Source organism: Tursiops truncatus, chromosome X (assembly GCF_011762595.2).
Source record: "Tursiops truncatus isolate mTurTru1 chromosome X, mTurTru1.mat.Y, whole genome shotgun sequence".
NCBI classification, from domain to species: domain Eukaryota; kingdom Metazoa; phylum Chordata; class Mammalia; order Artiodactyla; family Delphinidae; genus Tursiops; species Tursiops truncatus.
This window is the reverse complement of record NC_047055.1, coordinates 119,214,100-119,229,287: the sequence shown is the minus strand read 5'-3', so window position 1 is coordinate 119,229,287 and position 15,188 is coordinate 119,214,100. Positions and strand designations below refer to the sequence as shown.

The following is a 15,188-nucleotide window of genomic DNA, read 5'->3' as shown; positions in this document are numbered from 1 at the left end:
AAACGAAAAGAATTAAAAAACCATAAACAAAAAAGAAAATACTAGAACAGGCAGCGAACACATCATACGCACGTGCTTGTAAGTCTCAAACCTTGTTGGGGTGGGAAAGTGATATGGACCAAGGGCAGATTCTCTGTTGACACAGAGGACGGCAGCACCTGAGGTGAAGGGGCCTGCTCCTGGGTCTCACTCCCTAAAAGGGATTTAGTGCTTCTCACTTGCCCCATGACCCGGACTCATTCCCCAGCCCTAGACTCCAAGGTCACTTAATAGTCTTTGAAACATGGCGGAGGAAAACTTACTACCCGTGATTCAGTCGCTAGAGAAGCCTAGATTTTATTCTTCTGTATTCTGGTACTGTTTTGCCTCTTGCGTATCAATATATATTTGCGTTTCCTGTGTCATTGAATTTGACGTGATTCTTCAGATTGAAGTCTCAGAGCTTACCTGGGATTTGTGAGGCATCTCACCGAGAGTGGGCTATAGGCAATTGAAACGTTGAGTTTGTCTTCATATTTTAAGGTTGAATGGGTTCATAATGTCTGAAACATATGCCTTTCTGTTCATTGCCCTCAAGAGATGAAAATAACAGCTAATGCTTTTTGAGTGCTTCTTACATGCCAGAGAGTTTGCTACCTGCTTGACATTTTATTCATTCATTTAATTTTCACAATGATCTTATGAGGTTGTTTCCATTATTATCACCACTTTGCAGATGAGGAAACTGAGGTGCAGGATGATGAAGTTATTTGTCCACATCACACTGCTGGGAAGTGGTGGGACCAGGATTCGAACCCAGAGAGTCTGGCTCCACAGTCTCATTCCAGACTACCACACCAGTTCTCGTGTTGGCCCCATACCTGGGCATTTGTGTGTTTCCTGTACAAACCGTGAAGCATTAGCTCCAGAGAAAATGTCTCCTGCGATTTGGATCCATCGAGACATGGGACTTGCATTAGATAATGTGCTTAAAGGTCCATCTCCCTGGGACCGTCCTGTGTGTGCAGGAAGAAGGTTCCAGAGTAGGAGTCCTACCCCTGCTCTGTCAGAGTGGCTTCCAAATATGTTAAAAGCCCAATGATTTCTTGCCATATCTGCCCTCACCCTGGTCCAAGCCACCATGATATTTTGTCAGGATTGATGCAGCGGGCCCTGAAATGCCGTCCCTGCTTACCCGTGCTCCCTCCTGTCTGTTCTCAGTATGGCAGCTATCACATCACTTCTCCACTCAGAACCTTCAAACAGCTTCCTGTTTCACTCACAACAAAACACAAAGTCCTTCTAAGAGCCTGTGTCATCTTCAGCCCATCATCACTTCTTTACCACTCCCCTCACTGTCTCCACCCTCCCCCCACCACCAGCTGCCCGGCCGTCCCTTAGGCATGATCTCACAGGCATAGCTCACCACAGGACCTTTGCACTGCCGAAATGCCCCTCCCCCCCAGACATTTCCTGACCCCTAGCATGATCTCACAGTACCCTCGCCTGGCAGCTCTCCAGCCTTCCTCCCTGCATTGTATTTCTCCTTAGTACTTAAAATGACCTGATATGCCATATGTTTTACCAATTTATTAGGTTATTCCCTGTGTCTGCACACTGGAGTGAATATTTTATTTTTTTATTCTGCTTTCGTTCCTGTTGTACCCCCAGAACTGAGAAGCCAGTGGGGATTCAATAAACATTTGTTGACTAAATGAATAAATGAATGCATTATAGAGTTGTTATGGAGAATTAAATGAACTAACATATGGAAAGCATCTCAGAAAAGGCTTAGCATGAAGTTAGTGTTTAATAAATATCAGGTATTAATAAAATAATATTGTAATACTCATTAAGTGAATGATGAATTAAAAATTGGAGACCATTACTTTATCATGTAGTGGAAAGAGGATAATCTATCTAGAGATGCTTTGAATATTTTAACTTACATTTGCAATGGATGCTAGGGGAGGTAGTCAGGGACATCAGTCAAGTCCCCTTTTCCTATTGTCCAGAAGGCACTAGAACACACCCTTCCCTGGGCAGGTGAATGATCCCCAAACATTGCTGCACTTTGGAATCACCTGGGAAGTCTTTTTAAAAAATTGATCCAGGGGCCTCCCTGGTGGCGCAGTGGTTAAGAATCCGCCTACCAATGCAGGGGACACGGGTTTGAGCCCTGGTCCAGGAAGATCCCACATGCCGCGGAGCAACTAAGCCCGTGCGCCACAACTACTGAGCCTGTGCTCTAGAGCCCACGAGCCACAACTACAGAAGCCCGCGTGACACAACTACTGAAGCCCTCACTCCTAGAGCCTATGCTCTGCAACAAGAGAAGCCACCACAGTGAGAAGCCCTGGCTTGTCACAACTAGAGAAAGCCCGCACGCAGCAACGAAGACCCAATGCAGCCTAAAGTAAATAAATTAATTAAAAAAAAATTGATCCTGGCTTCCACCCCTAGATAGTCTCATGTGATTGGTCTGGGATGAAACCTGGGCATTAGGGCTTTTTAAAGCTCTCCAGGTGATTCTAATATGCAGTAAAGTTTGGGAACCACTACTAGAAGCTTTTCACAGTACTGGCAGCAGCATGGGGACTCATCTTCCCTAGTCCGGCTCTACAGGTGGAATTGAGAGTTATGCCAGCCAGAGTTTGATTCTCTGTAATGCAGTTCCTACTACCATTAGCAAGTCACGTCACCTCTACAACCTTCATCATTCAGAATGCCTTCTGTGGATTCTGGTGCAAACTCAGAGCTCAGGGCCAAAAAAATGTGGATTTCCCCTCCCTTTTTTCCTTTGTTCCCTCTGGGGAATAAAAGGAGAGACTCATTTCCAAATGTAGCTAGAGTACAGCACACTCTTGTTACCGAGTCCAAGCTCGCACTGCTCACCACACGACAGGCCAGTAGATCAAGAGAGGAGTTGTTGGGGCAAGGAATAGCGACTTTATCTGGAAAGCCAGCAGACCGAGGAGATGGTGGACTACTGTCCCAAAGAACTATCTTACTCGAGTTAGAATTCTTTTGTACGAAGGGCGGAGGGGGTGCGTCTGGTTATTGCAAACTTCTTGGTGTGAGAATCCTTTGTTCTTATATTGGTCTGGTCACAATGTTCCTATAAACCTCCAACAAGGCATTTGTTGTTTTCTGTTCTGCAACTTCTAATCTGTATGTAAATGGGAAAGTGTTGTACCTTTAAAGGTCAGAGCCTTGAGAATGGGCTATCCTGTATATTTCAGGCTGTAGGCAGCATTCTTTTACAAAGGTGCAGAGGCAGCATGACTAAGCACAGACAACAGAGCACAAGGGTTAGAGCTGAAGGAATAGATCCAACATGGAGTCAGTTTGTTCTTCTCTGTTACAGTCTGAGATGGAGCCGTCTTACAGAGGAGACAAGAGAACAGAGCAGTGTCCACGACCCCCCAGGTAGCCCCACTCTCTCTCAGGCATACACAGCCGGGCCTGTTTTAGGCCTGTGAGAAATCAATGTGGAAGGTCAAGTTCCGCCCAGCAGGGCCCGCTGTAGGAGTATGAGAGGTCCTCCTGGTGTCCTAGTTCCCAGCCCTGACTTCCCCACCTGTTCCCTGTGTCTCAGTCCCTCCCGCCCAGGGCCCCATCTGCAGCTCCTACCCTGGACGCTGGGGCTCACCCTACATAGGTTCTGCTGGTTTAATCAGGGTTTTGAATTCTTTCCTTCAGACTGCCAGGCCTCTCCATGTGACCTTCTGCCCACCTGAGGTCTGCCCACCTCCCTTCGTCCCAAGTGCGTGCGCCACCATGGTAGCCATGTCTAATCTCTGGGTCCAGACAAACGTCTACAATTTCACAGAAGACAGCCCCTGCCCCTTTGGCCCTATAACACCACCACTCTGAACCTGGATGTTTCTAGAATGGTGGTGAGACATTGGGGATAGCACCCTACCAAGGCCAGCTTCACGGGCTTGTGACCCATGCAGTCACAGAAGGCCCTGGGCTGGGTTTCACCTTCTGCCGTCTTGAAGTTCTTAATCATGTTGGAAGGAGGGCCCCTGCATTCTCATTTTGTACTGTCCTTGCAAATTATGTAGCTGGTCAAGCACGTGACAAGAGAATCAGAAGACCTGGTGTGAATCGCACCTGGCTTACACCTGAGAAGCGTTTGACCTTGGCCCAGTTATTCTTCCTCTCTGGGCATTTACAAAGAGGAGGTGGGCGGGGTCAAACTCCGTCTATCTCAGCGGCTGTGAAGATGAAATAAGGTAACAGATGAGTGTCAGCACGTGGCACACAACGGGTTCCTTAGCAACTAACACTTCTCTTTTTCCTAGTGTTCCAGATCACAAACTGCTAAATCTAAAAGACATTTCCTTCCTTTCTGTTTCAAAGGGATTTTAAACTTTTATTTTCCTATCCAGCGATATATGCCAAAAGGACAGATTTAGCGGGTTTTCAATGATTTTTCTTAACTCTTACTCATTACACTGGAGGACAATAGGATTCCTCCTTCTCTGTCCTTCTTCATTACATTTGAACAATATGTTGTCCAGATGGCATATGGAGTAGCATCTTTCAAGGTATTTTTAAATGATCTTCTTTTACTTATTGAAGAAGATTAGTGGGAAAAAAATTGAATTAAGGCCGTGTCATTGAAATAATCTTGGCTTACATATTTAAGGAGATTTCTAGTGTTCAAACTAATAACTCTTCCCCCAAAGAAGTCTGCCTGGATGATGTGCATGAGTGAAGACTTCATTAAGAGTCACCGAAGTTGGTTTTCAACCCAACTCTCTGGCATACCAACCATGGGCCCTGAGTAACAATAAGCCACTGTTTTGATCTCAGTTTCCTCCTTGGCAAAATGCAGATAATAATACCTGCTCCGCTCCTTCATTCTCAAGGTTGTTTTGTGGATCAAATGAGCTATTCGTGGAAGCATTTTGAAAATTTTTGAATGCTGTACATTTTTCAAGTTTGGATTATCGATAAGACTTCCGAAGCTTAAGTGTTAACAAAAAGATTCATTTAAATCATTTGAAAGTCTCTCTGGAACAGAGATGCCAAGAGTTAGTTCTTCAACTTCTTTGGAAACGGGGACTGTATTTGACACCAGGATAACCTGTTGCCACCAAAACGATCCCCATCACTTCAATTTCACTGGAGCCAAAAGCCGTGTGCGTTACCCACTAAATGTCCAGAACCCTCTGAGGTTCTTTCTCAGCACATCAGTTATAATTTGATAGTTTTCCACAAAGAAATATCTTTTTCTCTATTTAATTCAATTATTTATTGAGAATCCACTACGTGCCAGGCACTGTTCTAGGCACCTGGGATACATCAGTGAATGAAACAAAATTCCTTGCCATCACAGAGCTTACCTCCTAGTATGGAGAGCAGAACAATGAAAATACGCATCAAAATAAGTAGGTTCCACAGCTCGTTAGCAAGTGATTAGTTCTATGGGGGGAAAAAAAAAGTAGAAGAGGGTGAAGGGATCTGGCTGTGGGGAGGCAAGGCTGCGATTTTAAAGCGTGTGGCCAGGATAGTCCTCTTTCAGAAGCTCACATTTGAGCAAAGACTTGAGAGAGGTGAGGGTGGGCCATACACACATCTGCAGGACAAGCATTTCAGGTTGGGGGAACAGCCAGTACAAAGGCCTCAAGCGAAAGTGGGCCTAGAGTTTTCAAGGAAGAAGGCAGCCATGTGAGAAGCATGACAGTGGGCCTCCCCACATCTTCCCCACTCTCTACCAAACAGAGAAGAGAAGGTTTTACAACTAGAGAGGATGCGGTCGCCGGGCCATTGCCAAACACGTACACTGATGCCGAGTTTCTCTCCTATGTGCTTTTCCCACAGTCACATGACACAGGCAATCCCATTTGACGACCCTCGGTTGGAGAGCTGCCAGATCATCCCTCCGGCTCCTCGGAGGGTGGAGATGAGGAGGGACCCTGTGCTGGGGTTTGGTTTCGTGGCAGGGAGTGAAAAGCCAGTGGTCGTCCGCTCAGTAACACCAGGTAAGCACGCAGCCCCAAGGCTCGGTCTCTGGGACCATCCACCACCCCCTGCCAGCATGACCGCTGTTCCGTTTCACAAGCTTCATACTGCTCTGTTTCAGGCTGTGGAGTCTAATTGAGTTTTCCCATCACCTGGATAGAGCCAGACCACCAGAGGGACAGAAATGGCTCTGCAAACGAGGTTTTAAACTTCCTAATCCATCATATCGCCAGACTTAGGAAAACACTGATCCATCATTTGTAACCATGGAAATGACCCACTTCTTAATGTCTGAATGCACACGTTAAGCGGCAGGCACGGTGCTGTTTTCAGTAAGCTCCCGACAAACTCCTTAGTGAAAAAGCAGAAGGTTGGGTTTAAGTTTCTCTAGGATTTAGATCAGCGGTCCCCAACCTTTTTGGCACCAGGGACTGGTTTCCTGGAAGGCCGTTTTTCCACGGACGGGGCGGGGGCATGGTTCAGGCAGTCATGTAAGCCATGCTTCAGGCGGTAATGCAAGCGATGGGGAGCAGTGGGGAGCGGCAGATGAAGCTCCACTCGCTAGCCCGCCACTCACCTCCTACTGTGTGGCCCGGTTCCTAACAGGCCGCCGACCGGTACCAGTCTGCAGCCCGGGGGTTGGAAACCCCTGATTTAGATCATTGGGGTGGTTGGATTCTTTTACAGAGGTGTGCTCCCCTCCCTTTCCACTAGAGGCAGAATGTATTTCGCCACGCCATTGCTGTTGGGCTGGACCAGGTGACTGACTTTGGCCAATGGCATGTTAGCAAAGATGACATAAGCAAAGGCTTGTAATATGCTTGTGGAGTTGAGCTCGTTTCTTGGGTTTCTGCCACGGCCATAAGAGGAGTTTCCCTGAAGTGGCTATTACCCCTTCACAGCCCGAGCCCCAAAATGAACACGTGGGGCAACCAGCCTGCAGCCTAGAGCTAAGTACAGGCTGACCTTCAGTGTACAGCACAACTGCCCAGCCCAGCCTGCCCTTGATCAGCCAATCCACAGTCATTCGAAAGACCCATAAGCATGAGAGGAAACCCTACTGGGTTTTGGGGGTGTCTTGTTATACAGTAAATGCTGCCTGATACAGTGTGTGGCACATCTCTTAAATTCTACCATACGGTCAGATAATTAACGTACTTGTTCTCAGTCATTCTCAGTATATAGATGTTCCACCATCAGCGCAGCTGAATGTAGTGGACTGTGATGCCGTTGCCTGATGTGGGCCCCTGTGCCTTCCAGAAACAGTGCTCTAATGTTTATTTATTATATGTATTTATATACTTATTTTAATGGACTTGTACTGGATTTCTTTTCAGACAAAAGGAAAGTATCTTCTATGCTGTCTTTCTCCGGGATTTTGCAAATCAGTAACAGAGTTCAAAAGTAAAACGCTGTAGTCAAGAGCGCAGACTATGGCGTCAGACCCCCTGGGTTTGATGGACTTGAATCCTGCCTCTGCTCCTTATTAGGTTTTTTTTAGCTTCCGTGATAACTCCCCTACATTTCAGTTTGATGTAACTTCTCTATATCCTTTGGATAATGAGGATCATAGTGTCTACCTTCTAGGGCTAAGGGAGGGAATGAAATGCATTGGAAGGGTGCCAGGTACATACTTAGTCCAGGAATGTTTATTATTATTATTAAACTCTAAAATATTTGGTCAGTTGAGTCTGTCAGTTAAGGGAAATGAAAGCCAACTAGTGAGCTAGTATAGATTATTAAAGTTGATTCCATTTTTCCTCATTTTGACACACTCTGCCCGAGGGCAAGCACTGCAAATACAGTCAACGCCTTTAGGCTTCTGCAGGAAAGCGTAAGTTCCCTGTTCACTCCTACCGCTGCCTCACCACACAACTTCTTACTTTGTCTGCTGAGCTTTTTATTTCATTAGCTATAGATCATAGTTGTTGAACTCAATACAACTGAGAATTTTATTCTCAAAAATAAAAGAGATTTGTTGTTTTTTATAATAATGAAATAATCCATATGCTTTCCTGAAAAAAGGAAACAATGTAGACAGTATAGAGTTTTTTAAAAAATCACCTGAGTTTCTACTACCGAGAGTTAACCATTATTAACATATATAGAGAGAGCATATATATAGTAGACAGTTTTGTGCATACATTTGCATATAGTATGTATCTCATATACATATAATGTATTACATGTATGTATATGTGTATGTGTGCATACACATATTTTTTTCCTAAATGGTGTCCCATTTAGCGTGCAGTTTTGTAACAGTGGGACACTTTAACATCTCTGGTTATGGGATTCTCCAAAGTGCATGTCCTCCCCAGAGCCAACTGGAGATTTGGGTCTGGTTTTTCGCTTTCTTGTATTTATCGCCTTATTATTCCTTCATCCTTTTCCCTTCCTTGCCCTCAACTTTCCTCAGAGTCAGACTCTCTCATCTACTGTTCGACAATTTTGAGCAGAATAGAAAAAGTGCAAACTAAGGTCAAAGAGCACTGTTTTCAGTCATGTTTATGAGTGAAAATGCTGGTCACATAAACTGTGTCTATCATAAAATGACTCTACTGAGTGATTCCAATGATAAGTGATTCCAATGGTAAGACCAGATTTTTCTATAGTAGACAAGCCAGCTTTCAGAGTAAAGGGCATGAGCGTTCTCTGAAGTGTGCCCCTGTTTCATGTTCTGGAAGGAACTGTGTGTTGCTTCCTCCCATAATTCTTGCTCAAACGAGAGTATTTCCATTTGATCAGAAGCATAGGTCAAATGTAAGACGAAACCCTGTTCATCTGCACATGGTTTTCTCATCAGAGGACTAGTTAACATCACTCTCCAAACAGTTCAGACTTTTTTCTGTATTTGACCAGCATCTGACGTCTAACCATTTCTTTGACTGAATTTGAGTCATTGCTCATATGTAATCCAATCGTCATCAAAACTCCCTCAGGTGATTGTCAGAATTCCTTATGTGTGCAAACACTGAAGGTGTTTAGAGTTCCCTCATCTTGAAATGAATATGAGTTCCATATTCTGGCTGTGAAGTGTTCGTTTCAATTACTAAATGAAGTAAAAGTGATAATATTTGAAAGATAACATTTCAGCTGTGCCTAGTATCCAGATAGACCTCTGGAAATAAAATTAAAATCCCAGTACCATATAGCACCAGATCAGTATTGGGGAGTAATTCCATTAGACACGTGAAGATAATCCATATTATCGAAGCATTTGTTTTTAGGTCTTATTTAATACAGATGTGTGCTTCATGCAGCTGTGTCTTTATGTGTCAGGAGACCTGGCAGTGACCAGTTTTTGAGTTATAGGAGCAAGTTCAAAAGAGATGTTGGCCACCTTGAACTTGGAAGTGTCCACAGACCTAAGCTGACATCCAGTTCAACCCTTCCAGGCAATTCTTTCCCCTTTGTGAGCCTCAGGTATGTCATTATATGCAAAGGATTATAGCATTTAGAGAGGTTACTAGTTAGAACACTTAGCCTGTTGCCTGGTACACAATAAATGCTCAACAAATATTCGTTCTCTACCTCCTCCTTGGAAAAACATTTGGAAGAGGCTGTGACGGATCAAGACAAAAACATGAGTCCTCTGTGGTCACACGTGAGCCCCGCCACAAACATCCCAGCACAGTCCAAACCACAGAAATGACCAAACGCCCTCATCTCCTAGCTGACACAGGGGACTGCTGCTTCTTTACCAATGCCAGCTTCCTTCCTCCCACCTTTTAGGCAAGAATTATTAAAATGCTCATGATAGAATTACCCCCGCTTGCTGAGAGCAAAGCCCCACTTTCTTGAACCCTCCTCCCCAAGCATGTAAGTCAAGACCCAATCCTACAAGTCCTTCCTAGCACCCTCGTGTTCAGCTGCCTTACGGGCCACCACAGAGTGCCATTTCCCTGGTTGTACAGAGTAAGTAAATGCAACTGTGTTCAAATCCAGGTGTGCTCAGGTGGTCGCAACTCTGGCTGCCGGGGGTCAACTGACTGGCTACCTGTCGGGGGAATACCTTCTTCTAAGGGTCCCGATACTCAGGGTGTGGTCAGCTGGCTGGCAGCCTCAGCAGCCCCTGGGATCTTGTGAGACATACATTATGTCACCCCGCACCCCTCCTCACCTACAGAATCGGTCTGCAGGGCAACAGGGTCCCGGGTGATTGATTCATAAGCCTGTTAAAGTATGGGAAGCATTGCCAGTCTCAGCCTTACCTGAGAAGTTTGAGAGGAATGTTGATACCTGAGTCCTACCTCCGGAGCTTCTGATGTCATTGGCCAGGGTGCAGCCTGGGCCCCAGGAGCTTCTGCAAAGCTTGCCCCTTCCCGGTTCTGTCTAGTGTGGAGAAGGACGGTGGAGAGAACACCCATTCTCTGGGTGGGTTTTGTTTTTGCTGAGAGCACCCATTGCTCACAAGGAATCATGACAGGGAGAGGAGGCTACAGATGGATGGATGACCAGTGGTCTGTCTTCTCACCTGCTCTTCACTCTCATTTGTCTCCAGGTGGCCCCTCCGAAGGCAAGCTGATCCCGGGAGATCAGATTGTAATGATCAACGATGAGCCGGTTAGTGCCGCGCCGAGGGAACGGGTCATCGACCTGGTCAGGTAGGCGACTCACTCACTGGGGCCCCGTCCGGTGGCTGTGCAGCTCTGAGACCTCACCCCACGGAGGAAGCGCTTCCCATGAGCCACTTCGGGGCAGAAACACCAGCTGACACGTTCATCTTGAAAATGCTGTTGGCACTGCCCTCTAATGTAAAAAACCAGGCTAAGTAAGCAGAGACACGTACTTGCCCACTCTGTTAACATTCGGCGTACATAGGCTGAATGAAACAGTCCTATTTCCATTGCTCCATCCAAGGGCTGCATTTTGGTTTCCTTCCAAAATTACTAACACGTTGATATTCCATAATCAAGGAGATCAGCATGCAATACTTTTCTAAACATAATCCCATGGATACACAAACATACAGTTCACCGATTTTTCATGCTTGACTGATTCATTACTGAATTTTGAAATCTTCAACAAAGGAAAAAGGATCATTAGGTCAAAAGTAGGACAGTTTTGAAAATGTGCTTGGTTTATTGGTTTAGTTTCAGTGTAGATGTACATCATTTGTTATGTGATATTCTTACGGGGGCGCCAGAAATGTATTTTATGTGATGTTAAAATATTGGTCAAGAATCTTCTTCGAAGCCCACCAGAGTTATACTCCCATGGTGAATTTAGGACAAAAGGGGTCTTTAGAAGTTTTCCCGATGAAGCTGTGTCTGTTGGATGCGTGGACCCCCTCATGCTGCGGGCACTGGGGGATACTGACTGGCTTGCGTGGCATCTGTCTTTTATAAATGGATCTTTTGAGGCGAGATGGAATCAGAAGTTAAGGCTCTCAGAACACTTCACACCGAGAAGGGGATCTTCGAACATTTATGCTCTCTCATAACAAAAGGTACCTCTGTACCCTGAGAAAGGCAAAAAGTAGAGTATTTCTGGGGTTTTCTGGAGAAAGTTGCTTTCCCAAGCCTAGTTCAGCTTCTGCTTTACACTGAAGTGCTGGATGGTCACACCTCCTGGGAAGAACTGGGACAAGGGTGAGAAGACAGAGAAATAGAAATAGAGAAGGCCTACTTCTAGGGTAACCGACCGTCCCAGTTTTAGCAGGGAAGGGCCCACATCCTGAGACGGCCCTCTGCCCCCAGATGGTGGGCCTGGTCACCCTACTTTAGTGTAGGCTCCAGAGAGTGGGGCCCTCGCAGCTGGCTGGCAAAGTGCCTGTCCTCATTGGGGCGTCCAAATCTCTAAAGGAAGTTCCTACATGGGAGCGGGCCCTGCGCCTCGTGTTGGGCACCCGGGGGCACTCACCGCCATTCTTCCTGGGGACCAGGAACACAAGGGTCAGGAGCGATGCCGCATTTTGTGCCCTTGGGAGGGAGCTGCAGTGTGACCCACTGGAACCACTTCTCTCTTGAGATGCGTGTGGGTGTCAGTGGGAACACACCTCGTGCGGGCGGGCTCTGAGCCTTATGTGGGCTTGCATCCTGGAGCGCCATGCTGGGGCTGACGACAGGTTGCACGGTCATCGTGTTGTCCCCTAGGCACACGCTTCTGTGATCAGTCCTATTGATTTCTGTGCTCAGAGGATGGCAGAAGAAATAAACTATCTCTGTTTGTGTTTGCTGTGACTGAATTGCTGGCTGCAGGACAGAAATGGAGAAAAAGCCATCTAAGCATGTGATCATGTCCTAGCCATCCTTCCAGGGCATTTAGAAAGATTTTTTTTCCAAAAGAGATTTTCCCTTCTGGTTTAACGCATTGTGGAAGAAAATGGCATCTCTGTAAACAGAAGTCTCTATCGGACTTTTTATGTAATGGAGCTCAATGAAGATTTGTTGGATAGATGAACCAATTAAAAGAAGGGAGAGCAGACAACAGCTTGTGGTCCAAATCCAGCCTGCCTGCCACCTGTTTCGGACAGCCCAGCAGCTAAGAATGGTTTTTGCAATTTTTAAAGAGTTGGGCCAAAAATAAGAGAATATTTTGTGACACAGAGAAATCATATAAAATTCAAATTTCAGAGCCCATAAATAAAATTTTCTTGGAATCCAGCCACACCTGTTCATTTACATATGATCTAAGAAGGCCTTCTCCCTGCCGTAGCAGAGCTGCGTACTCGCGGCAGAGAGCTGGGGCCCGCAGAGACGGAAATGTTGACTCTCTGGCCTTGCCTGAAAAGGTATGCTATACCCTGCTTTAGGAAATATTAAGGTAACCAATCACATTTTCTTTGGTTAAGTCAGATTTAGATTAAAACCCCAAATCATATACACAGAGAATTTCTCTCCGGATGGGGTTGTGATTAAAACAAGATTCCCACATACTTGATGACGGGGTTGTGTTTGAAATGGGTTGGCGTGGAAATCATGCATGCTTTTTAAGCAAGTACAGAAAACTCTCTTGCCCTTGTCACAACCCGTCCCCTCCCCATCCCCGGAGTTGGGGAGAGAGAGCTGAGCCCTCTCTGGGTGAACTGTGGCTTCTCTGATTAGCATTGGCTGTCGCCTCCCTTCACGTCCCCAGTACCTACGTGCTGGCTCTTCTGTGAGGCTCATCTGTGGGTTCTTTGGTGGCAGGAGAGGAGAGTACCCTCTTGGCACTAGCTTTCCTACAAGACCTCTTGGGTACGGCACCAGCCAGACCGGCTGTTCTTCAAGATGTCCACTTGACCTCATCCCAGAGGGGACGACGTGAACTCTCGTGGCCTTGCGGCCTTCTCACAGCTCCATGGTTCTCCCCAACCCTTTCCAGAAGGAGAGGGGGAGAGGAGGAGGTGGCTGGCAGGAGCTCATCACTTTGGACCTCCTCTTAGAAAGTTCTGGCGAATGCCATTTGTTTGCAGTTGACTTTAGAATGTGGTCTGAGTGTCCCTTGGCTGGTGTCTCACTGCTAGGTGACAAGGACACAGTTTGAATCAGGAATGATGCTCGATGTTGTAGAATCAGGTGACCTGGATCCCGAGTTCCGTGAGAGCAGAGACCTTGTCTGTGTTGTCCTCTGCCATGTCCCCACAGCCTGGCCCAATGCCAGGCCCATAGGAGGTGCCCACTAACGATGTGTTGAGAGCAAGTGTGCTCTGAAGAGCGCTCTTCGGAAATGACCGATTTAGATGGTTTTCCCCAAGCCCTCCTGCAGCTGTTCTGTGAGTTTGAATGTCAGCTAATGAATCCATCCCTCAGAAAAACATTCATTTTATTCACCGGTTTATCACACGTTCTCCGGCACATACTATAGATGCAGGCCACCAACCTCGGCACCCCATCCACGGGGACAGGTGAGCCAAAGCCTTCAGGGAGCTTACGTGACACCTGTTCAGGTGGGACCTCTCAAGACGGACAAGTCCCCCATTGGCCACTTGAGGGAATTGTCAGATTTGAAAGGATTTTGCTGGTGATAAAAACACATCGGCCCAGATGCTACTGAGGTGGTGAACACGCCATCCTAAAACTTACTCCCTTTTAATCTCAAGGCAATAAATTTAACTTTATAAAAGTAACAGGGTGCTTTATTTAACCAAATAAATCTAAGTCCAGTGATACAGTGCAATTCACACAGGTGAAATGCAGCTGGTGTGGAGTTATTGTGTTGAAGAGCAGATACCTTCAAATTCATTAAACCAGAATTTTGAAATAATGTATTTCTTCTCAATAATGAAAAAGTTAATCCATTAGAAAATTTTCCTGTGCCTTCCCATCAGTTTAGTCATCTATCTGCCGTATGTATACTAACCTGAAAATTCAGCTCTTGTAAAATAATCTCTTTTTTATTAGGCTTCTCAGCTGATATTAACATCTGTATCTTACACAAGATAAAGTCCCTTTCTGTTTGGAAAAATGTCTCATTTTCTTAGGCACTGAGGGAATTTGGGAAAACACTCATCATTTTAATAACACTATCAAATCCTCTCTTTAAAAATTGGCATCCGTTTACTTGCCTACGTGGTTTGGTCTTATTTTGTTCTTTTTTTTCCCATTGCCACATCTGCTCATGGATCATTTTTTGGTTCCAGATACATTTGTGTTTCTTTGTGGATTATTTTTCTTATCATTCGGCTGCTCTATTGTAAATTTTTTTTTTCTTGAGAAAATGAAAGAGTTTCTTGGAGACCAATTTACTGCTATAGTAACCACATTTGGGTTTTTTCATGTATCCTCAAAAAGAGCTATAATTGCTGCACTGAAATTAGATGAGTTCCGTTCATTTCATAGTTTTCTAAATTTTTAACTCTAACTCATACTTTGTAGTGGTGGAGGAGTGAAATCTTTGAAGAATTCATGCCCTTTGCAAATTACCGTATCTTTCTTCTTTAGAAGTATCCAGGGATAATTTCCCTTGGCTTTTCACTAGACAAGTTAACTTAAAACAGTCTCCAAAATTTTATTTTTAAAAACTATAGCGTATAATTGCTCATGGACATTATGATTCATGCTCCATCCCCCGAGGCTAGCCAATCTAATTAAATTCATTTTAAAATTTATTTATTTAATTAATTTACAGTGCTCACAATTAGTGAGTATTACCAAGTAGCAAATGTCATGTAGAGTGCTGGGAATGTATAAATACCTAAAACATGATTCCTGCCCTCAAGGAGGAGACTTCTAGTTAATTGCACCATATTTGGGGGGCGGGTGGTGTTGGGTGGGAATGTTTGGTAGGGGTGGACAAGGACACGCAGG

At 45.4% G+C, this 15,188-nt stretch overlaps 1 protein-coding gene across 1 annotated transcript in view; it reads left to right on the top strand.

Annotated features, from left to right (window-relative positions):
• The window catches only part of FRMPD4 (FERM and PDZ domain containing 4), a 184,226-nt gene that overhangs the window by 81,020 nt on the left and 88,018 nt on the right, over positions 1 to 15,188 (top strand). Inside the window, exons 3-4 of the mRNA XM_073798905.1 lie at positions 5,815 to 5,975; positions 10,460 to 10,562. Coding sequence (XP_073655006.1) covers positions 5,815 to 5,975; positions 10,460 to 10,562 — 264 coding nt within the window. The remainder of the gene's footprint in view (positions 1 to 5,814; positions 5,976 to 10,459; positions 10,563 to 15,188) is intronic.